This window comes from Nothoprocta perdicaria, unplaced genomic scaffold (genome assembly GCF_003342845.1).
Source record: "Nothoprocta perdicaria isolate Ctin4 unplaced genomic scaffold, notPer1 scaffold_0, whole genome shotgun sequence".
Lineage (NCBI taxonomy): Eukaryota > Metazoa > Chordata > Aves > Tinamiformes > Tinamidae > Nothoprocta > Nothoprocta perdicaria.
Genome location: NW_020454092.1, coordinates 15,239,754 through 15,263,113, shown reverse-complemented (window position 1 = coordinate 15,263,113; position 23,360 = coordinate 15,239,754). Strand labels below are relative to the sequence as shown.

Sequence of the window (23,360 nt, the reverse complement as noted above, 5' to 3'; positions counted from 1 at the left end):
AAGAAGCAGTTTAAAATTAAGCAGTAATATGAATAAAATCCAAAATCCAATACCCAGGATAGGTTGGATTTTCAATGGGTGAATGATTAGTGTAACCATTAAACCTTTTTTCCTTTTTTTTTTTTTTTTTTTTTCTTTTAATATTTCAGGCTGGCTGCCTAAAGCCAGGAGCTCCCCAAATCACCGAGAACTTTGTTTTTCTCCTTGAGGGTGCCCCTTTCATTACAGCTCATTTGTCGTTGGGGCACAAGCCAATTTGTACGCTCCGCTCCGGGCATGTTCCCACATTCCTTCTGTTACCGTTGTGACAAAGTAGAAATGAAATCCCAATGGACCCGGTAGCAATTTTGCTTGTGATTCAAGAGTGCAAAAGTGGTTTCAGATTCTTGGGAAGGATTTCACGTGCCCTCTTTGAAACTGGTGATCCTGAAAAGGGGGACAATGTTCCCATTTAAGATGGAGGAAGGCGATCGTGGGCACTGCCCTTTGGGTCCCAGGCGTCCTGCCAGGCATCAGTTTGGGGAATGCAATCGCTGAATGAAGTAGCAGGCTCAGCTGGCTAATTGGTGTCACTGTCAGCACTCTCAGATCAGGTGGTTGGCTACTGTTAAATAAGTTGTCTGTAGGAGTTTGCTAGGAAGTGGTGAGATACCCACAGGACAGGGAAAAGCTGAGCCCAGCCTGCTCAAGTGCAGGAAAAAATGTCCTTTGTGGTAGGCCAGGTGGGGTGGAAAGGATGGGACAGACCTGGGACCAAGGTGATCACCTGAGTGGAAACCTGGCCTTCCTCCACATTGTCCAAGCGAGGCTCTTCTTCAAGTTTCCAGTGGCCTAGATGTGTTGCTTTAGTCCATCGCTGGCTGTCACATCGTGCCTCACATTTTGTTTTGTGGAGTTGGTCCTATTTGCATCAGCTGAGGGCACCAGCCTTGCTCTTCTTAATTGGTTTTCTGATGGTTTTGTTTGAAAACTGAGTGAGTCTGGTTAAAATCAAATCCAGTTGCCACCAACTCAGCCCTGGAAGAGCTGCTACTTCCACAGGTTAATAGGGAGGTTATAAAGAAAGATGCTGAAGGAAGCAATTTACATGGTTGTGTCTGACTTGATTAAAAAATTAATATTTTTTTTTCTTATATTACTGGCAGTTTGGTGCCAGTGCTTTGTTATCTAGGAGATTTATGGACATTTCATTTTAATGACCTAACTTTAGATAGCTTCCAGTGAGAAGTTCTGTTCTTCTGAGCTGCTTTCAGTTCAGCTGTTAAATCTCCGTTGTCTCCCTTGAAAATGCGTCAGAGGTTTGAATTTGTTCCCTTGTTTGGGTTTCTGTTTACAAAATCTAACACTGCAGTCTCAAAGTCTAACCAACAGAGTGTAGATCTGCAAACCTTCAATGCTAGGGAATGTGTTGGTTACTGCACACCGAAAGCAGGCAAACCACCCAGGGAACAAAACTACTTGGGCTTGCAGGGTTGGGTCCTCATTCTGTAACTTCTTTCAACAGAGACTTCAAACCTAAAGGCCTCGGGGATAAGTGTGGTTTTAATCACTTATCGATGTGCCTAGCTGAAAAAGGCCATATTTAAGAAACTGGGCCTGTGCAAGAGTACTGGATGCAAGTAAATCCCACACACAAAATCCACAAAAGCCATACATTCAGACTGCAAATTTAACAGAAGTAATTCTAACCCTTACAGTGTGTCAGTTCCGATTTAAGTTTCAGATCCTTTCTCCTATTATTTCTTATTTGCCTAAGCTTGAATTTGGGTATTAACCAAAGCAGGGAGTAATCCTATACACTTGCTGCTGTCTCCTGCCACTGATTGAGAGGAGTGAGTTGATCCCGTTCACTTCTGGCACTAGTAAAAGTCCCTGGAGCTTGCAGAAGGTGTCCCCCAGATGAAGAGAGACCACATTGCCCTGAGTGCATAAATACATGTTCTGTACTATACTAAATATGTTTTGTGCTCCAGGGAGAGGCATTTCAGTGTTCTAGGTCAGCAGCTTTATTCTTCCCTGACTTGAAAGAATGTTCTTTTCCTGGGCAAGGTAGTCACATTTGTCCCTCGTAGATGGCAAGCAGATCTGCTCCTGTGGAAACCAATTAGAACTTCAAATGTAGGAAGCGGCTTTAATAGGGGAGTGGTGGGCAGCAAAATTGATGTTTCTCTGATCATTTCTTCTCTATTGAAGTTGGTTTGAAACCCTATGTAGATTGGCCACTTTTGCTTTCAGTTTGTATGATTCACGATTTGCTGTCAACAAGCTGAGTTATTGAGAGTACATTCCTCAGGTGGTGTGGTGGATGTACTCAAATTGGGATATATTCCTCTACCACAGTGTGGTGATTCAGAAAAAAAGGATGAAAAAATGAAAATTCCTTATCAATTTGCCCCACCCTCTTCTAAATTAACTTGGGTATGGGGCTCTAAGTACCTTCAGAAAATAATTCAGTTCATAACACTTAGAAGAAAAGGTTACTTCTGTTGATGTCCATTGCACAACTGCTTCTGACAAGTTTATGTATTTAAAGCCTTATTTTAGGATATTTTGGCCTATTTAGAGTGCAGTGTTTATAGTTGTTAAGAATCAACAGTGAAAAAATGTGTTTCTAAAGTGCTTTCAAAGTGGTAATTTAGAGTAGGGTCTTGCTTCATGGACTTAATTTGCTTCATGTCCTTGTGCAACAAAAGAGTATGTAAGTCTAAAAAATGTATTTAACTTGCCTGTTTTATCAGATAAGCCACTAAAACCCGCAAAAACAAAAGGGTTGTTTGGCAATGTCCTCTAGATTCTGAACATTCAAGTTGAAAAGGAAACTGAAGAAAATCCTTCTCCACTTTGCCAGAGTGGCCAATAATACAGTTGGTGCTAGTTAGAGCTAATGATGTGCCTGCCCCAGCTGAAGCCAGTAACTTTCTGCAGAAGGAAGAGTATAGCAGGGTCTGCCAAGGAAATGGTCAGGGGAGAGTTGCTGTTAACCAAGAGTGTCAAGGTGATGGTGTGTTGAAGTCTTGGAGCTGAGGGAACAGGGTTTAACTGCCGGCACTGCAAAAGAAAATCCTTTTTTTTTTTTTTTTTTTTTTTTTTTACTAGAAATTGTTTCTTTTGCTTTGAAATCCTTGATCCAACAAAACAAAGAATTAAAATACCATTTTTTAAACACTTTTAAGTTAATTGTGGGAACTTTGCATGAAGAGAAAGGTCAGTGGGTTGAAACCTATCCTCTCCAAGCTCTTGGAAATCATCTGAAGCTTCAGAAGGAGGTTTGGGTGTGCGAAGACCGAAGGCTTGAGCCGTAACATTGCAGTTTTCCCAGCATCAAGGGCAGCCGTTTAGCCCTGGGGCTGCATGCTGTCGGCGTGCACGCCGTGCCCCAGGCCATCTCTGTGTGTCAGGGTCGTGACTGACCCTGGAAGATGCATCGTGGTTCAGGGGAGCTCTCCGAGCGCCTTGGCCAGATTCAGGCTCTTTTATTGAACTGGTTAATTGGCACTTGTAAAGGGGGAGGGAGGACGCAGGGTCCTTAGGTCTCCCTGGTCAGTGCCAAGCCGCAGACTGTTAACGGCTCCTGCCTTTCAGAAGCAATAACTGCGGGCTGGGGGAACATATGGAACCAACTAGCTGAAAGGCTTTTATGAGGAGCTTTAACAGGGGGCATGGTTTTGTGAGCAGAAATTCCAGTGGATGAGTTAAGAGTTTCACTTTCCTTAGCTGTCCCTTTATAGAAACAACAACAGCAAAGTCAAATGCGTTCCTCCCGTGGCCCCGGCTGCACAATGTCCCGATGCATCCAGGATCTCTTTAGGACACTGGAGGAGTCCTGTAGTAGGTCCTTGGGGACCTGTTTTTCTGGAGCTGTTTCCTGATGCTGACCTCATTAGGTGATTTTCACAGCTCACTAATTCCTAGCAACAGCTCAAGAGATTCCAGGAGTGGGGAAAACCTTCTACTGGAAAGCAATGGAACTGAACAGATTTGGGCAAACACCTTCACCACTTTCCAATAATCTTAAAAATCAGAGACCTTTTTTTTTTTTTTTTTTTTTTTTTTCTCCTCCCAAGGTCATTATTTTGACCTGAAACTGTAGTTGATTTTCTGTTTGAACACAGAGAACAATTGCAACAGAAATACAAACTTAGGCACTCACAGAAGACAGTAACTCGCAAACTTGCAGTAGTGCATATTTAGTGTCTACACTGTGTTACTAAAGATCTTTCAGCTTAACTCAGATTTGATTCTTCTGTTGTATCTGTTTCCTGAATTGTTTTCTATTGTCTTAATAAAATATAAAACATAAACATGTAGTAAATGTTAAACAGTAAATACTTTTAACATTTAGTAAAACACAGGAACGGTAGGACCACTTGAATGTTTTGTTGGGTAATCAAAAATGCTGCTCCTCTTTAGAGATGGTTTTGTTAATGCTAACGTAAGTGCCCATGAAACCATTTTTCCTTCGTGACACTATTTTGGAAAGTAGTAAGACTAGTTACAGAGGAGGCCCTGGCAACCTTGCCAGTGAGTCTGAAATCATTTGTACGGTCTCCTAAACAAGGAGATGGGTAGAGTTGAGCTGTTGCTAGAAACTGAGAAGCTCCAAAAATGTAATAAAAGAAATGGATTTTCTGACAAAGTATGTGACTTTGAAAGATGTAGCACAAGGTAATCAACCAGTATGAATTTGTTCTCCCATGCAAAAGTATTACTGGAAAAAATATATCTGTGTTTTGTATCCTTGAGCCAATTTTCAGTGATGATTGTGATAAAGAATCCAGGTACTGAATAGCATCTTTTAGAAAAGTGAGTATATTATTTCCATCTTCCTGCCATTCAGGAGAAAAGAACTTAGAAACTACTGTCAGGAACAAGGCATTTGACAAGGGATAACTTAGCTTTTGTTTTCTGACCTTTTGGTTCTCCTTCTCAGCTAGAGTGAAAGGTGTGCAAAATGGGTAAAGAGAAATGTCTCCTGCATGAAGGCTGTGATTTCTCTTTAGCTGCTGTGCATGTGTCACTAACAGGTCCCTGTGCAACTGACAGCAGCTGTAGAACTGGAGCCTAGTCCAGGCTGGAGCTGCAGGCTTGGGTCACAGTAAGATGTGATTTATGAAGGTTTGGGAGAGTTCTGTGCAACAGGTGCAATTTTGTCCAGCCATCAGCTTTGCTCCCCAAACCCAATGTGATGAACAACAGGATTTCTAGTTGAAAGCTTAAAGTGTTCTTGAGCCCAATTTAGATATATATGTATTTATTTCCCCTCAGATTTATTTCCTCTCAGATATATGTGTATTTATTTCCCCTCAGTTTGAAAAGGTGGCAGTGCTTTCTTAGAGCTGTTTCTTTGGATGGGGTTTACTTGCCTAAAAAATGAATTGCATCAAAATATCACATAAAACCAAAGAGCTTCCCCCCAACTCTGCCTGTTCTCATGGGCCTGCAAAAACAAAGTTCAACTTGCTGCAAAGCAAATTGCACAATTGCTGATACTGTTGTGTATACATCAGCACTCTTACAGGATGCCAGGTCCCTTTGAAACCTCAAGACCCAAAACAGGTTTTATCTGTTTGTTTTATATAAGGGATTTGGATTGTTTTTCTTTTTTAACATTTCATCCTTTGAAGTTGAAATAAAATGGTTTAAACTTTCAAGTTGATTTATGTGCAAGAGGGACGTTTTGCAACTCGTGTCTCCCATTAACACTTGGCTTTTGCCTCCATAATCCAAGAGGGAAGAACATTACTTGTAGGTCAATGTAATTTGCAAAGTTATGGGTTAGAATCTTAATTACACTTACTTGGTCCTGCTTGTGGAGCCCTGCAGAAGACAGTAAGGTTGCACATGAGCAGATCAGGCTCCTCTCTGCAGATCCAACTGCAAGTAAGTGCCCATGGTCCTGTGGATGAAGGAGCACAGGAAAGAACAGGGCAGCAACACAGGTACTGCGAAAGCTGTTAGTGCAAATAGAGTAGATGTTTGCCAAGATATAAGAGTTGAGGTTCCTATGGCTGCCTTACCTCCTGAGGAGCTCTCTCTGTTGAAGCTCCACCGTGGTGCAGCAGCAGGTTCTCCCCACTGTCCCCACTTCACTTTTCCTCCTGCCTTCCTGTGGCAGAAACGGCCTGGCCTAGCCTTCCCTATTCTTGCGATGGCAATAATTTGTGCAATGGCACTGCTGAAAAGTCCGATGCACTGGTTTGTGGTGCTGCATGGGCTTGGTGAGTTGGTGGTATCTGCGCAGTTAGGCACTAATATATGACCCTAGGGTCTTCCATAAGAATTGAACTGATTCTCCAAACGTAAAAATAAAATCACTGTGTTGGATTGCTGTTTTCCACTGGAGGATGGCACCACTTGGTCAAGAAGGCTCCTGGCAGGGTGCAAGTTACCTTCAGTTGTCTGATTCACTGCAAATCACCGCCAGAGACTGCAGTGCAAAGAAACCTCTCAAAGTGCATTTATGTAGGGATCATAAATTATGTGAATAAAAATGCACTTTCCCAGAGACAACGTCATAACTTACCATTTCTTCCCAGCACAAATACTGTCTGCTGTATTTATTAGGTGGGACCATGTACCGGCAGTCGCTCTGAGCATGTTTATTTTGAAGTTGTCAGTGGTTCGGTAATCTTGGGCACCTCTGGGAGACTTAACTTGGAGATTTAGGCTAGAGGTCATGGGGTCACTGATAATAAGATAGAAAGAAAAAAAGAAAACAGCATTGTTTTTTGTGGCATTATGTGAACAGTAAGGAAAAATAAATTCAGGTTTTAAGACAGACTTAACCTGACCCTAAAGGAAATAGTCTACAAATCCAACAAATAAGCACATGATGGCTGCAAGACCTCACTTGTCCACGTCTGGTTTGAGCCACAGGACCAGAAAGCATGATGTTTATGGCTCTTGATGAACAGATTTCTAGAGAAATCCTGCTTGAAGTGGTTGAGGATTTGTTTTAGCATATTTAAGTGCTTGTATGAGTTTCTTCCTTTAACTTTTATCCTAAAGTAAAATCTCTCAAGTGGCTCTGTGAGTACTAGCATCAATCCAGAGATTAGGTCCCCCGCAGCATTAGCAGAGTGCCAAGGTTCAGCCAGCAGGCAACACTTCTAGGTCATGTTGCTACTGAGGTGCGAAGAAAACATAAATATCCCAATGTAAAACCTGGTGCTGATGTCTGGTGCACAGGGATCCTTCATAAGTGCTGATTAACCCCTTCACTCATGGGGGTTACTTGGTGTCTTCAAAAAGTTGCTCCTTCTGCAACTGCACGGTTATCTTCAACAAACATACAGGCAACAATTATTTTTAGGACCTCTATCCCTCTGCGAAACTGATTGAAATCAGCTGGTAGGTTTGAAATTTGTTAGGAGACAGACCCAAAGCATGACTGCATGAGACTTGTTTCCTCAGGAAGCCAGAGTAAAAGAGAGCATAAGGAATAAAGTAAGGATTTATTTAGCTCATTCTAAATATTTTATCATAAAAGCACACTATTATCTTCAGGATTTTGTTGTGTGAATTTATGTTTTTGTATATGTATGTTGTTATATATGCATCTGTACGTGAGCATACATTCATCAATATCCATTGTTAAAAAAATAAAAAATGAGAAGGATTTTACTAAAAGCTTGTCAGGAAAACCTTTGCTCTCACTTTTCCTGTCAACATTTCTCTAAGCTTTTATTTTTATTAGTCAAAATGTTTAGAATCCCCAGGAAATCCTGGGGTGAACCATTTCCTCTTCAAGCTATAGCCCTTGGGGGTGGTGAGGGAAGCTCAGATCCTTTCAAAGGTTAGGAAATCTTTAAACTGTATTTTTTTTTGCAGCTTTTTTACATTACAGAAAAAACTAAGTTAAGAAGATGCGTATCTTTAGCCTGAAAAGTTTAGCCTGAGCTGGGAAAGCTTGATCTCTTTGTGGGAAAGCCTGAAGGGAACCTTAGATCTGGACAAGGAAATCTTTTAGGCTTGGATCTTAAGAGGGAACCAATTGCAGAACTGAGGTTTAGCAGGTACAGTTGAAAGCCACACTTTATTTTCAGAAGTAAATTTAAAATAATACTTTCTTTTCATCAACCAGAATTTGTATGGTAGTTAGTATATAGCAGCTTTGCATTAAGAGACTGTTAAAGTACTAGAGATAATTATTCCTTTTATTATTACTTAAAAAACTTCTCAGTTCACATTCATTGTATGCATGGGGTTTTGCAGAAGTTAGACCGATTGACTCTTTCCATTCCTTCAGATAAATTTCAATGGAAACCATATTAATAAACAAATAAAAGCTTCCAGGTTGCAAAGACATATGTACATCATTAATTTTAAACTCCTCTTGGGTTCACTGCCTAAAGTGGGTTCAGTTGCTTAAAGTTAAGCATGTGGATAAGGATATGACTGTGTCGCAGCCTGCGGCCTCGCTGGGCCAGTTGGAGCTGAGCGTGGGTTACTCTATCCAGATTTTGAGATGATTGTTATTCACTGTGATTAAGAGTGCACTGAGAGAAGCTGAAAATATGGTGAAATATGAGGTTGAGGGATGCAGGAGTTATTTTTTCATGAAAAATAATCTTCCAGATGACACATCAAAATAACTCTCTAGAAATTGAAATGCACAGATGCCTCAGATCAGTTTCTTCCAGGAAATATGTGTTCACTTATTTCTGTAATTCGTGATAAACTCGCCATCTTAACTGCTGTGCTTCTGATTGCTCATCTACTTTTTTATCAAGTTTTCTTGCAAAGTTCTTGGAAAGCTTGAAATGGAAAGCTCAGACTCAATGTTTCAATGATCAATATAAATCACACCAGCAGTCTGGCACAAACATGTTAAAAAAAATGTGGTAATTCATATGGAATTTAGTGACCTTTTATGTAATGCAAGGAAAAATATTGTCTTTATGGATGATTTTGCCTTGGTTATCCAAATTTAAATAGCACGGGGTAATTCTGTTTTCCCGGTGGAAGTGACCATCTCTTATTTTCAGATTTGGATGAGGACACTGCAATAGTCTGCTGCAACAGTGAGACAAATCAGTACCTCTGTTCACCCTGCAAAAGGGTGGGTGGAGGGAGAAAGACTGAAAGAGGGAGACTAATGATGAGCTTTGATTCTTAAAAGTTTCTGCTACTAGAAGCAGAAATAGTCCCAATATTTTAAGTGTAAATTCAGATGCTTGGAAGATTTTGAATTTTATCACAAAATTTCAAGCTTGGTTTGCGCTTTGATTTTAAACTAGCTGCTAGGAAACTGATAACAAAAGCTCCCTAATTAGTGTCTGTTTTGTTTTCTATTGATGCAGCCGAAAAGTCCTTGGGCCATTTTATCTCCATGTTCTCCCAGCAATATATATGCTGTAGAGCAATTTTTGATGAGGAATATCAAAAGCCTTTAGCAAGGTCTGCTAGCAGGTAGTCTTGCTTCTGACTCCTCTTACAACTGGGAGTACCTAAAAATCTCTTGTCATTACTGCTGGCCAGGAGAGACCAAAAGTCCTCAGGTGGGACTAAATGAAGATTTTTTTTTAAAGCTTGGCTTTTCAGGCTTTGCTCTTGTGATTTCTCATATCCTTAACTCATCCCCATTTTGTTTTCATTTCTACAGGTGCTGTTTGCTCTAAACCAAACTTTGCTCCAACACGAAAGTCTCCGAGCAGGTAGTTTGCAAGCCCCATATACCACTGAAGATCTCATCAAGCACTATAACTGTGGAGACCTGAATGCTGTCATATTCAATCATGACACTTCTCAGGTAAGAAAAAGTTGGGGTGGGCCAATGGATTTGAGCATAAATCAGATGTTGTGAAAGTGACAGTACTCTAACTTACTAAGCCGAGAAATGTCCTTTTTCCAAATCCCTGATGTAAAGTTTTCTATGCTGGATGTAATGTGCTGTATTCATTAAAACACTTGGCATCTGTTTATATCAGGTAGTCACATACATAGTTCCTTTCAGTACTGCATCTTGGACATACTCTATGACAGAAACATTAATTCAACTGGTGAACTGAGTTTCAGACCCCAGGACTAAGGCCAAACAGGTGCCTATAGCTCAGCAGAGGCAATTAATCCAGTCTTGAGATCATCACTTTTGTACTGTCTCCTCCCTCTATACCTTGTGCTTTCATTCTCTCACTGGATGAATGAGGCACACGTGGAGAAGGACTTTCCTTGGTATTGCTTTGGCTTTGGGGAAGCGAATGACTGGAAAACTGAGAAATGTGCCTGAAAAAAGATAATTATGGATGTTTGTAGGACTGTTGAACGTAGTCCCCTCATTGAGAGGGTGAAGGAGGAGCAAAAAACTTTGTAATATTTGAGCTTATATTTGAAGAGGAAGAGGAAGGGAGCCTTATGTAAATACTCTACAAAGTATATAACTTCTCAAACATGTCATAATTTTGTATGTGTCCCAGGCAGACTCTGTCTTCAGTCTCTGTTTATGTTACTTATCCAATGCTATTAAAGACTCATAATGGAGCTGAAATCTGCCCTCCAGACTGGTCCGATAGTTCATACTGAGATTCACATTTAACATGTAGCTTACTGATTCTTCTTTTTATTTTATGCAAGCTTAGTCTTTGAATGTCATCTTCTACCTCTTTTTCTGACAAGTGTTTCCAGGTTCCGGTCTCAGGTGTAGTGACTTATTGGAAGGAGTCCCTGTAAACTTTGATAGATAAGTTATTGTATATGTTGCCATTGAAAGTCTATTAAATCGGTTAACCAGTAATAAATTCAAGTTAAGGATAATTATATAACCTCAAGAGAGAAATGAGAAAGCATAACACAAGTCTGTGAGTTTAGGCAGAACTCTGAAGACCGTGGAGGAGGCATTGTGGCTATTCCTATAGTGTGCAAGCATGGCACATGAGAGATGCATAATGAATCTTGGAGACAGGACTTGGCCAAAGAAGAGACTACCAGTAGTAGAATCATGAAGATAATTCAAGAATCTGAATGTCCTGACACCTTTTAATCTCTACTAAAAGCAGTGTAATTACTCCAGCAGTAAAGCCTTTGTCCCCAAGACAAGATCTGATCATTCACACGGATTACGTTAATTCATAGACATCTGTGATTTGTTGACACAAAGTCCAAAAAAGACCTGTGTTTTAGACTTGAGAGGAACAGCATGCTGTAAAAATTTTATTCCTGCAAATTCTTGGATCAGATCTGAATTTAAAAACAGTGTGGAAGAAAGAAGAAAGAAATCAACAGCCAGTTGGAGTTCATGAAATAGTGTTAGTCATGGTCCCAGAGCGGACTCAGTTGATAGAGATTATAACACTTACAGGCTGTGGAAAATTAAAATCTCTATATGTATACTAGTCCCTGCAGAACTCTAAATGTAGTGGAGCATTTTTCTCTCATGGGTTGTTGCTTTTAATTTGGGTAAAAAGGTTTTTTTGTTTGCTAGTGTTTTTATAAACCAATTTTATACCATTCATTTTTAGTTACAGGCAGAACAAAATAGAAAATTAAAATGTGAAGAAACTCCCTGTTCAGGTGTGTTTTTTTGTTTTTATCTTTTCTCTCTCCAATTTGCCAGTGATGGTAATTCCAAAGTTTATGCTGGAGGGTTTTTTTTTTTTTTTTTTTTTCTTTTTTTTTTTTTTTTTGCAAGGATCATGTCTTTGCATTAGAGACTTCTTGCCCTTTAGCAAGTTATATTACCATGAGTTAAGTATTACATATGAAGCATTCTCTATGAAGCATTCCCTGTGGTATCCTTGGCTTGAACCAAGCATAGTGATTTATGGTGTCACAAGTGTTTATTACAGGCCTCATCAGATGACAAAAAAAATGATAATACATGTGAAGAAAAAGTATAAAACATCCCAAATTAGGCATATCATCACCTAATTGCCAGGTAGGTTCCCACGCCAGCCATGGTGATGGAGGTGTCAAAGAGTTTCTAAAAGGCAGGCCCATTCCTATATATTATCTGCCAACTGAAGCAGCATTTTAGAGGTCTGAGAAGATCTTACAGCTTTGTTACCATTAATGTGACTTTGAAATGCCACATAGAAACACAGGATATGAAAGAAGAGATTTTTGTAAGACTAAATGCCTACATGAATGATAGAGGCAAGGAATTCAGCTCTGCACCACCGTGTCATGCAGACAGCAGGAATCAGTGGCTTGCAGTCTGAGGATTCGTTCTGGGGGCTATTTATGAGGTTGCTGATCCCTGCTTAGCCCTTGAAGGAGAGTGGGAGCTGCAGAGGAAAGATGAACTTGTCCATTGTTGCCTCAGAGCCATTGGTTAAGGTCACAGTCATACACTCAAGAAATAGATTACTGAGAAAGTCCGACACTTATAGGTACAGCAGAGGGGTGAATATACATAGGTACAGTAACTGTCTACATTCCTCTGGCATGAAGCTGGGGAGACTGAGCATCTTTAGTTGTGGTCTGCAATATGCTGAGCTGGCTTTATGGCAAAGTTTGTGCTAGAATAGAAAGAAGGGACTGAAATTAAAGTGCTAACGTTGTTCACTAAGTGCTTTGGATGAGTTTCTTGACCCCTTCAGCATTGCCTTGTGAGCTTTGGGAAATGGTGTGGTTTCTCAGGGTCAGTCTTGTCGACTCCCTTGGCCACCAGTAGCAAAGAGCCGTGTCCCTGTTTGGCCCCTAACAAGGTGGTGTGCGGTCGGGGGGCAGCAGTAGCAGAAGGAACAGATACAAGAGAGGAAAAGCAGAGGAAGAAGTATCTCCTAACCTGGAGTGGAGAGGCTGGGTGTGTAGGTTGGAACAGGGCTTGCTCTGAAGTGAAGGGAAGGCCCACACGAGCCCAGCACTTACTGTGAAACCTGCTGCAGGGAGCCCTTCTGCCCTGGCATCGAGCAGGACAAGGGAAGTTAGGACTAGCCCAAAGAGGAGGACTGTGACCGAGCTCCAAATCCTGCCCGTTTGCCTGTCCCAGAGTAAAAAGAACTGATGACACTGGAACACTAAACAAAATCCTTCTCACTTGCAGTATTCTTTCTTTTTTTAATTAAGAACAGTAAAAGGGGGAAAACACCTCTGCTTTCCTGTGGTTATATTACATTCCACATTCCTTTCTGTTTTTTTTTTTTTTTCTTTTTCTTTCTAAATTTTTGTTTCTAAGCATTATTTTTCCAAACATATAAATCCTTATTTAAACTTAATAAAACTTTAAAGGGGCTGAGTTTATTCGGTTATTCTATGATCCAAGAAGTGGAGTAGGAAACATCTCTCCTGCCTTTACAGCGTTCTGCAAACACTTGATTCTCCTGTGACTCTTTCAGTTAAGAGACTTACATTGAAGTTTCTGGGAAGAGAGTCAAAATGACATTGAAAATAAAATATTTTAAAGTTAAAGATAGGATAGGTGTGTATTTTACTCATTCTTCATTGTTTTTCTCTCCTGCAAAATGCTGTGGTATCTTTATTTTCTTTCGGAAAAAAAAAAAATACCTAGAAGTGAAGAGAGATCAATATAAATCATCAGCTTTAACTTCTTTATTCTGCCTGAAAATCTTGAAAGGGACAATATCCTGAGATATTGTGAGATCAATACACCCAGCACTAGATGCACTAAAATGCAAAAATTCTGTTAATGTAAAATGAGAAAATTATCTACCTCTAGGAGCTAATCCTCCCTAACCTGAGACAGTTAATCATTGCAATGATTTGAAGCCTTGGAGAGAACAAATAGGGTGCAGAAAACTTTCTTTTGCATTTTGTTCCCTAAATCTGATGTAAAGGTCTGTACTTAAGCATTTTAAATTAGTATCTCTAGAATTTTGGGTTCAAGGATATTTTTCACTAGTCATGTGGTACATATTGAGATGCTCAAGCTTTGCTTTAAAGAAAAGGAAGAATCTGTAAAGCAGATTTTTCTGTCAGCATGAAGTTTACTGGTTCCATGTTTCATTGCATTCCTATTGACACTTTATTAAATGAGAAACTGAAAAAAGAAGGGGCTGAAGATTTTTCCTCTTTCAACTCTTCCCGAAAACTATCCCTCTGGTCTCCATCCGTTACTTCTTCTATGTGCTCAGCCCTTCTTTGTCCTGAGGAAAGTCTCCCCAGGAGAAGACAGATTCTCCTCTCATTACTTACCTGGCATGTCAGAGGCCTGCAGCTTACTACGTGTATTATAAACCAGTTTCCTGAAGCTAGGTCCTCCTGCTTATTTTCTTACCATGTTTCTGACCCTTTTAGGGTTATTGATACAAGGCAAGAGCCGGATCTGCTACTCACGGAGCACCTGCTGTCAGGAGTAATTTTTTGCTTTGTTTGTGCTTTGGGCCATGTTGAAAGCCTGCTGAAATAATTGAGAATCTTCAGATGCCTTCAGCAGGCCTGGTATGGGAGTCAATGAGCTTGGCCATCACCTGGTTACCAAAATGAAGACATTCAAGCCATTGAATTTGAATTCAATTGAATCAAGCCATTTACAACCTTTATGTTCACCTGACTACAATGACTACAGCTTCTTGTCAGCAGGAAGGTCAGGCCTTGGCTTCATGCTACGGAGCAAGCTGTCTACACAGCACAGTTGCCTGTCATTGCAGCCTCCCTTGTTTCTGCCTCTTCTGGGTCCTGAGGACTCAGTGTGCCTCTTGCATAAAACTGCACCCATCAAAAGCAATTGAATTTTTGGCTTAACTTCCTAGAATGACATCAAGGAAATCTTGAGTGTCTCTGCAGTTCAAAATACCTTGAGTTATGGGTGGACATTGTCTTCTGCAAAATATGTGATGGCCCCAATAACATGGCAGTTGTGATCCATAAGCTGACACTGTGTCAGCATCCCTAAACTGAAAAAGAAAAGTTTTAGTAGATCACTTTGTGATGCACAAACTGTTTATAAATAAACAGGTTGTCTTACATACTCCTTTAAAAATGTTATCATCCAGCATTTGAAACTGTTCTTTAAGATTTAAGGGTGCTGATAATTCTAATTACATCATGAATTTGCCCCATTCTCATTTTGGATAGAATACAACTGAATTTCTGGCTTGCTTTTCAAATCAATGAAAGCTATCTGTGGAATACCCCAGTTTCAGTAAACGCAGAAGCACACAGCTGAGAGTATTAGGCAGAGTGTTGAATGATAAGCAAGTTTAATTTGTCCAAGGAATGGAGTTTTATGTAGGGCAAAGGAAGATAAATCCATAAAACAAAGGCACAGACATTGTAATGTAGTGCTTTGGAAACATCGTTTTCATCAGTAATAAAGCGCAGAGGAGCCTCTCGTCATTCCAGAGAGAGTGATTATAGATTTCCCGGTGAAACAAGTGCAAGGCTGTCGTGCATGCCAAGTGAGCTGGTCCCAAGAGGTTCTTTTCTGTGTTCAGGCAAGGAGCAAAACTTCCATAAGCATTTTTTAAAACTAATGTTAGTCCCAACATTGACTGTGTGTTTGACATAACTAGAAAGAAGAAGGTGCCTCCCCATAGCTGAGAAAAACAGCTCATGTGCCATGATAGGGTTTCCCTTTCCGCTTACCCCCAAATCACAGTTTTGTGTCTTGGTATATCATGAACGTTTGGAAGTAGGCAAACAGAAGTAGAGCCAAAACTTTCAGAGGCTAATTTTCATATTAGGTCAGAGCCAGTTTGCAGATTGGAGCAATATTCTATATTATGTGTTTCAGAAAATTGGTTACAGATCCAGATTGTGAAAGTTAGGTCGATTTCTTGATGATAGCATTGGTCAAAACACTGTAGATGGTTGTTTTTATTGTTCCATAGCATTTTTAAGAAATCTTAAATAATTTTCATGCTACAGCTTTTATAAATAGAGTTTTGCTTGAAATATTTCATTGTATGTTTGCATTCCAAGTTCTTAATTTGGAAATGCCTCCCTCTCCTCTTTCTAGTTTGCATTGAGAGCGTGATGGGAGAAGGAAGAAAAAGGCAGGAAGAAAAGTGGGAACAAGAAATTTAAAGACAAAGTTTGCCAAGATATCAGAAAAAAAAAATTAAAAAAACACTTTCAGCTACAGAAAATGGCTGATTTATGGTAAAAGCATTTAAGGATTGTTGACTACCTATATTTACCTGTATGGAAAATCATTATAAAAGAGTATGAAAGTGACTGAGGGAAAACATTTGGAATTCCAGGTAGTAGCATGTTGCTTTCAGTGCATTGTATGTTTGCAGTAAAGCTTTACACTGTCCCCTCTTTTTCAAGAGCTGGTTTATGAAGTGTTCCTTGGAAAGACATAGTCAAGAGAAATGAAAGTCTTCTTAGCTTTTTAACAATATGCTGTGGCTTGAATGTACAAGATGCTGTTTGGTCTTTGTGTTTTATCCAGGGGAAATCTTTGTCACCTCATTATGTGGGAGAGAATTAAAAAAAAAAAAAAAAAAAAAAAAAAGAAAGAAAGAAAAGAAAGAGGGAAAAGAGAGGGGGAGTTCAAATTGATTGTCCTGACTGACTTGGCAGAATTTGATCCAAACATTATCCAAAAAGACTGTGTTTTTTATATTCTTCTTAGACCAAGATCGTTGTGCCACTGTGGCTGTGGATTACACTGGAGGTCAGGTTCTCCAGTGTAAGCCAGTTGTGCAATCTGATGGTGACTTCAAACCTGCACATTCTGCTTTCTCCTCTGGGATAAATGACTGATGATAAACCCAAAGTCAAAGGCAATATCATTCTACCAATTAGCCACAAAGAAATTGATTTGAAGGGTAATTAAGCATGATTAGGTTTCCACTGTTTTCCTTGTTTTTCTCCTGGCTGGCATCCATTCCATCTTGAAAAGCTCTCTTGGAGATGTATTTCCTATTCTAGGCCTCTAAAATAGCCCCAGCTGAAAAAAAAAAAAAAAAAAAAAAGTCAAACTAGTACTAAAGTCACTGTCTAGTTCCTGACAGTGGCCAATGTGACTAGGAAGCTGGGGCTACTTGGATCCAGGTAAGCCAGGAATTCTGCTTGGGATGGCCAGGAGGGCAGCGCTGTCCCTTGGCACAGCACTGTGTCATGGTGTCTGCTCCATAGGACTTGTGTTCAGTCCGTCTCTTGCTTCATTCTTATCCAGTATTTCTTTTTAGCCTGCTTTTTTTGTACCTCTTGCTAAATTGCATAGTATTTTACTGGTGTTTTACAAACTGTATCTTTTGGATCACACTTTCCTTGAGTTAAAATGATGTTGCAACCTTAACATAAACATTCAGGCTTTTTCTGACATCTTAGCAAATGGGGTCATGAAGAAACTCAGTGAAGAGCCCTGAAAAAGGTATTTTCAATATAAACCAAATCTAAGTTTGTATCTGCTGCTGACCAACCATTCTCCCACTGCTTAGGAGAAGGCAAAATGAAAAATACTTTCAGAAAAAAAAATTGAAAAGCTTTAATAAGCCAACCCCCAAACCCAAACCTTCTGGCCATGGGTTTTTCACTTTATTGCCCTTCTTTGCCCTTTGATCAGTATCTTTACTTGGGTGTCATGGCAATATAATAGGTGATGGTTTTAGTGTCAGAACAAAAACAATTTTTTTCTTTGTTGAAGGAAACAAAGCACTTGGAAGTGAAATAGAAAAAGTTGAACTTTTCCATATGTTTGCAAGCTTGTGAAAAGTGGCTTCCAAATAAAAAAGAAAATAAGTTTAAGGGTTTTAAATGGGGCAGCAGTATCATTAGGTAGTTAAGATCTACCCTCCCCACTGAAACCCAAGCCTCAATTTGCAGACAGGGCAGGCTTGACGTCCTTACGTAATTAATGAATAGGTCCCTATAATCTGCTCCCAAATATACACAGCATAGTTGGGTGAAGCTTGCAGAAAGGGGCCGCAATCATTGTTCTGACTGTGTTTTGTTAAGACTTCTTTAATCAAAACATTCATTCAGATAGAGGGGCCGGCTGCGTGTTTTGGCATCGCTGCCGAGCGGAGCAGGGCTGGGGTGGGAAGGGGCCTGGGGGAAGGGAAGGCTGGTGTTGCGCTTTTTCTCTCTTCTTTTTTTAAGTGCTTGGAAAGCAACTATTTAACTGTTGTGGAAAAACAAATAGAAAACATACATGGAGGTCATGACTTCTCAGGGATTTGTTGAAAGTCTTTTAATAGCGATAAAAGTATCACTCTCCCCACTCTTCTCTCCAGCCGTTAGAGAGATGCAAAGTCCATAGTCCATCTGCTGACTTGTTTCTCTCTCTCTCTCTCTCTCTTTTTTTTTTTTTTTTTTTKKKKWMYTTYCCTTCAGCCAAAATATATGAGAGAAGAACATAAAAACAGGCAGGGCAGTTACTGTGAGTGGGCTGGATGCTATCGGTGTTTGGGAGAATGGTACCTGCAGCTTTTGTTTTATCTACTGTTCTCTTAAAAGTGGCCTGTACTAGCCCTGGAGAAGGAAAGTCACTGCCTTCAGCCTACCTTTTTCCTTAGGTTTTCTCCTATGTATAATTCTCCTCCTATGATGTGCTTAGATGGTGGCTCAGAGAACTGATTTAGCTAATTGCAACTGAGTTTCAAAGATTTCTGTACACTCAAGTTGCTGAGAAGCAATTCATAGCTTTACATTGGGTAAATCAATCACAGCAAGCTCACTGGCGTGACCTGCAGTATATAGGAAACTTCAGCAATAATACAAGAAGGCCGTGGGTGAGAATTAGCTTCCAGGCATACCCGGCAGCCCAGAGATAGTCCCAAGAAATACACTGGCCTTATACTGACTTTCCTTCTGTTCTTGGACTTTCTTCTTCAGGTTTCTCTTTCCTTTCCTTTTCCTCCCACTCCAGCCTTGTGCTGCATTTCTCTGAGATGGTGGATGAAGGAAACAACATGCTAGGGAAGAGCAGAGCCAACTTCACGCTGGTCTCTGGCACAAAGGCTGAACTCACTGGCCGTTTCCAACAGCCCAAACTCGATAGGCGCCCAGGCGAAGCAGTGCAGGTGTGAGAGACAGCCGGGCCTCGGCGTTGGCCCCACGGGTCCAAACACCCACTCGGAGAATGAAAACTCAGGCCCTTATCAGTGCAACACATTCCTTGAGCCCTGTGAAAGCAGTTGTTGGCCGTTAGCTCAGACAGAGCTCGACATGCCTAGCTGAAGCAGAAACACTCAAAACTGAAGCGATGTGCCCAAGGTTGCAAGGAGAAAGCCAGGAAACATGTCATTTGTGTCACCCTCGCTCTGTTCATCTCCTGCTTCACAAGCCCGGCTTTCTGAGGAGGGGGAGGCGGGTGACCCTTTGCCTTGCTGGTTTGCAATGTTGTTTCCTGTGTTCGGAGGTTTGGGGCACTACAGGCTCGCACTAATCCAAGGGACATGATGGAAAATCCATTCCAGCAGTGGAAATGCTGAGTTAGTCCGAACGCCAGCAGCGCTTCCTGCAGCGCTCCCTGGAGCGGGGATCGCTGTGACAGCAGAGCATGGCGGGCGAGGGGGTGGGCAGTCGTGGGTGGGAGCAGTGCGACTATTTCTCGATGAGCTCTCAAAACATCTCGGCCTTCTTTGCGGTGAGAGCTCTCTCTCGAGAGCTGCTCTGCTTCTCGCAACACAGCAGGAACAAAATTTGATGAGCACAGCCTGGGAATAGGTTAAAGCAGGCAGTCTGGTTCTGTATCTGCATTTGGTGTCAGGGTATGCTTCTAACAAACCATCCTAGCAGGACAAAAATCCAGCAGTTTAGCATAACTAGCCTTGCTGCATCCTCTTGCCAGTGTCCTGGACATGCCTGTAGTGTAAGGTACTCCCTTTCCCTTGTTCACCTTGCAGTTCCCACTGTTATCCCATTGCTCAGACCATTTTATGGTCACTTCTAGCTCTGTAAAGTAGATCTAAACAGATTTGTGAGCCAGAATCAGAATGCTGTCCTCCAGTATCATGCCTGCGCTGCTCAGAGGCAGGTTATATGTAGTCCCTCCTCAATGACGGGTGAGGTGTAACACTCTTCCCAGCATGAGGTCTCACCTTGTGTAGTGTTTGCCCTAGGAAGGACACAGGAGTGATGAGTCTTACCTGCTGCCAGCTGCCCAAAGCTGCCAACTTCGGGCCAAACCAGATTAACCAGACACAACAAAGGTCTCCATCAGGAGGCTTTCTGTAAGAAAACCAAGAGAGCCAGCAAAGTGTTTGTTACTTCAGCAGCTGCCCTCTTGGGCAGGCTTGCTATCGCAGCCCCTTTGCTTTGCACTATTTGAGGCTGTAGTAAATGGATATTGCTCTTCCAGATGTCAGAAGGATCCATAAATCAGGAGGAAACAGGTGCCTTCCAAGTCCAGAGCTGTATATTTTGCAGAAAGACGTAATACACCGTCACGTCTGGCTAGCAGGATTGCATCCTCCCTTCGTAAAGGAATGATAACTAGGGCTGGGCGCTCAGCCTCTGACCCAGAAAGCGCTGGGGTAAATTTAGCCCTGTTGGTTTCCCAGAAGAGCTGGCAGGTTCGGGGATGCTGCCTCGGCGCTCTGGAAGCCCCTGTAAGCGGTGCCGTCAGCTCTGAGGATTCTTATTGTCACTGTTACAGAAAGTTTCTGACCTATGTGGCTGCAGAGAAAATCTTTCAGCCTGTGATCCCTTGCTTGTCTTCTGGCCTCTGCTCACATAAAGCTCATAAACTCCAAGATTAATAAAGAGAACTGAATCCTTATCATGTAAAAGAAAATGTAGTCGGTGTGATCTGGGACCAGCTCCCTGCTAACAAGCAGGGATAAGGATTATTAGCGTGGAGGCAAGTTGTGCAGCTGAGCTCTCCTCTCAGTGAAAGACAGATGGGTTTTGTATTTAGCTGCTGGACTAGAGCTCAGGAAGCTGCTTGTAACTGAGTGTCCACCCTTATTTTCTCTTTTTACCCCGTGAACTCCCTGGAGAGAGAGGAGCACGTGAGGCAGACAGGCAGATTCCTGCAAGGAAAACAGTCCCTTGCAGAGACTAGTGATGACACTCAGTAGTCAGGGTTTGAATGCTGAATGCCAGGTAAAGTTGGAGGCTCCTTATTTTTCTGCTTACTAGGAGAAAACAATTTCATAATTGGAGAGGGTTGATCAAGACAGGAGAATGTGATATCTGGAAGGGCTTTACCAAATAAGATTTTAAGCACCGTGTGGCTTGGGAAGATTAACCTTAATTCATTGTGGGCTTTTCTGTCTGAGATACAATGTGCCTAACCACAAAATGGGAAATCTTGGACCAGTGGTATGAGGGAAGGGCTGTGTGGGAATACAACCGTTATGCACATTAGTTGTCTCTATCTACTTAAAATCACTTCAAAATGCAGTTGCTGAGAGGACAGTATCGCCCACACCAGTGGGATTGACTTCCCATTTCTGTATCTCAGCTTCCTCTTCTCCACATATGCAATATATATTGTCTCCATATATGCAAATACAACTCTGAATACTGTCCCTGCCTGCAGCCAGGCAGCCCCATCCCAGTAACCACACCACGTACTGGCTGTTTCCACTTCTAATGTTCAGCTTTGCTATGCTGCTGTCAGTCGTAATATTTGTTACTGCTGGTACTAGTTTTTCACTGATATAATTGTATAATTTGAAATGATATTCCAGAAATAGGCTAGCACTGCTGGAGCAGGATAACGCTAAAAATGTTACCTGTGGTTTGGGAATGTCCATGCACTGTAGCCAAATGGATCCAAAGCAGGGAAACAACGTTAGCCAAAGTTGACAGTACCTAGATATGTTCAAAAATTATTTTCAGATTAATATTGGCAACTCTTCCATTGTGCCTCTGCCCAGAAAACTTCTTTCATTATTAAAAATCAGTAAATTTTAAAGAGTCCTCTAATATAGTTCAGTGGTTGCAGCTGAACTCCAAGCCCTGACTTTTTTTCTTTCTCTAACAGTGATAAAAGAGTCTGCACCAATTTATCTTCCTTCCTTTTTTTCTTTCTATCTGTCTCTGTGGACCGAGTTGGCAGCCTAGGACAGATTTTGAGATATGGTTTTGCTGCAGTTTTCTAAGCTGAAGTAAGTTGTTAGTTCTTGCGCTAACAACTGCAGCAGCATCGCAGCCTCCTCCCACCGTGTGTTTACGGGAAGAGCGACGCTCGGCATCACCTGCGACTCTGGACCTTCCCTCAGGCCCCGTCACCTCAGCCTGGATTCAGCCAGCGCCTTCTGTGCAAAGCCTGTTCTCACGTAGGAAAGTCTTCCTGTCCCCATTTTACAGATAGGCTTTTGAGAGACAGGAGGAATAAAGCCAAATGCTTCAAAGATATTTAGTGGAGGTTAAGTGCCGAATTTCCTTTGAAGGTCTAAATCCAAATGACAAGCTTGTGATCATGCAAGAGATAAATATTACCCATGGGAGCAGAAGCATTTGTTTCAGGGCAGTGTCATAATCACCACACGGTTCTTCCTCTTTCTTCTCCCTAAAGCTCCTACTGACTTCAAAGATGAAGAGTTATGGCCCATGTCCCACAGCACTGTGAACTCATACGTATATGCAGAGCTTTACCCACACATATATTCCACCAGGGATGCAGACTCAAGTAAAATTATTCAGGCTATATATGTGGTGCGGTAATTTCTGCAAGACTGGAACTTCTTTTCTATTCTTCTTATCTATTTTTCATGGTCTTTTTCTTTATCCTCAAAAGCATGACTGAAAAACACAAGATGTATGTAACAACACCAAAGATGGCATGTAGTGATTGAGGTTGGGCTCAGGCTGTACTGTCCATAGGACAGCTGTAGCCAACGATGAAGAGAAATATGGTGGCATTTTGTTCAGTAAAACTATTTTTTTTTTCCTTCAGAACACCTCTGAATTAAGTATATTTTCAAGCTTTCATGGGGAATATGTAAAGTGTGAGATATATATATAGTTGCAGTTGGTTGGATTCTCCGGGGAATGCTTGGCAGAGGTGGGACAAATAGTCTGTATTTATCTTTTTGTCAGGTGCATCCACTGCAAAGTAAGCACACCCCAGGAGATGGACAGTGCTATGTTCTTCTGCTCATCTAACTGCTACTTTTCTAGATGAAATGCAAAATTAGAAGTTAGAGTTCTTCAGTTCTTCCATCATCTACCCTGCCCCAGAACCACTTAAATTCTAGCACCAGCGGTCAGCTCGGTCATGGGGTCAGTCCCTCACACAGCGACACAGTGAATGTCTCATCTTCCCAATGTCAGTCTAGAAATGACAAATAACTATCATTAAATACAGAATCTATGAATTTTAATACTGAATTGAAACAAAAATCTTTGATGAAATAGAAGAGGAACGGTGAACCTTTTGGTGCATTCTTCAGCCCATATCTTTAAATTAACAGATTTCTTTTCCCTCTCTTCCCTCCCCATCCTTCCTCCCCCCCCCCCCCCCCCCCCAAAAAAAAAAAAAAAGAAATAAGAGCTCTTAAATCCTGGCTGCAGTTAACAGCTTCCTAATTGCTTGTGACTGTTTCTTGACTTTCTGA

At 41.3% G+C, this 23,360-nt stretch overlaps 1 protein-coding gene across 1 annotated transcript in view; it reads left to right on the top strand.

Moving 5' to 3' along the window:
- The window catches only part of TRABD2B (TraB domain containing 2B), a 237,888-nt gene that overhangs the window by 140,527 nt on the left and 74,001 nt on the right, over positions 1-23,360 (top strand). Inside the window, exon 3 of the mRNA XM_026033909.1 lies at positions 9,605-9,751. Within this exon, the coding sequence (XP_025889694.1) occupies positions 9,605-9,751 (147 nt within the window). The remainder of the gene's footprint in view (positions 1-9,604; positions 9,752-23,360) is intronic.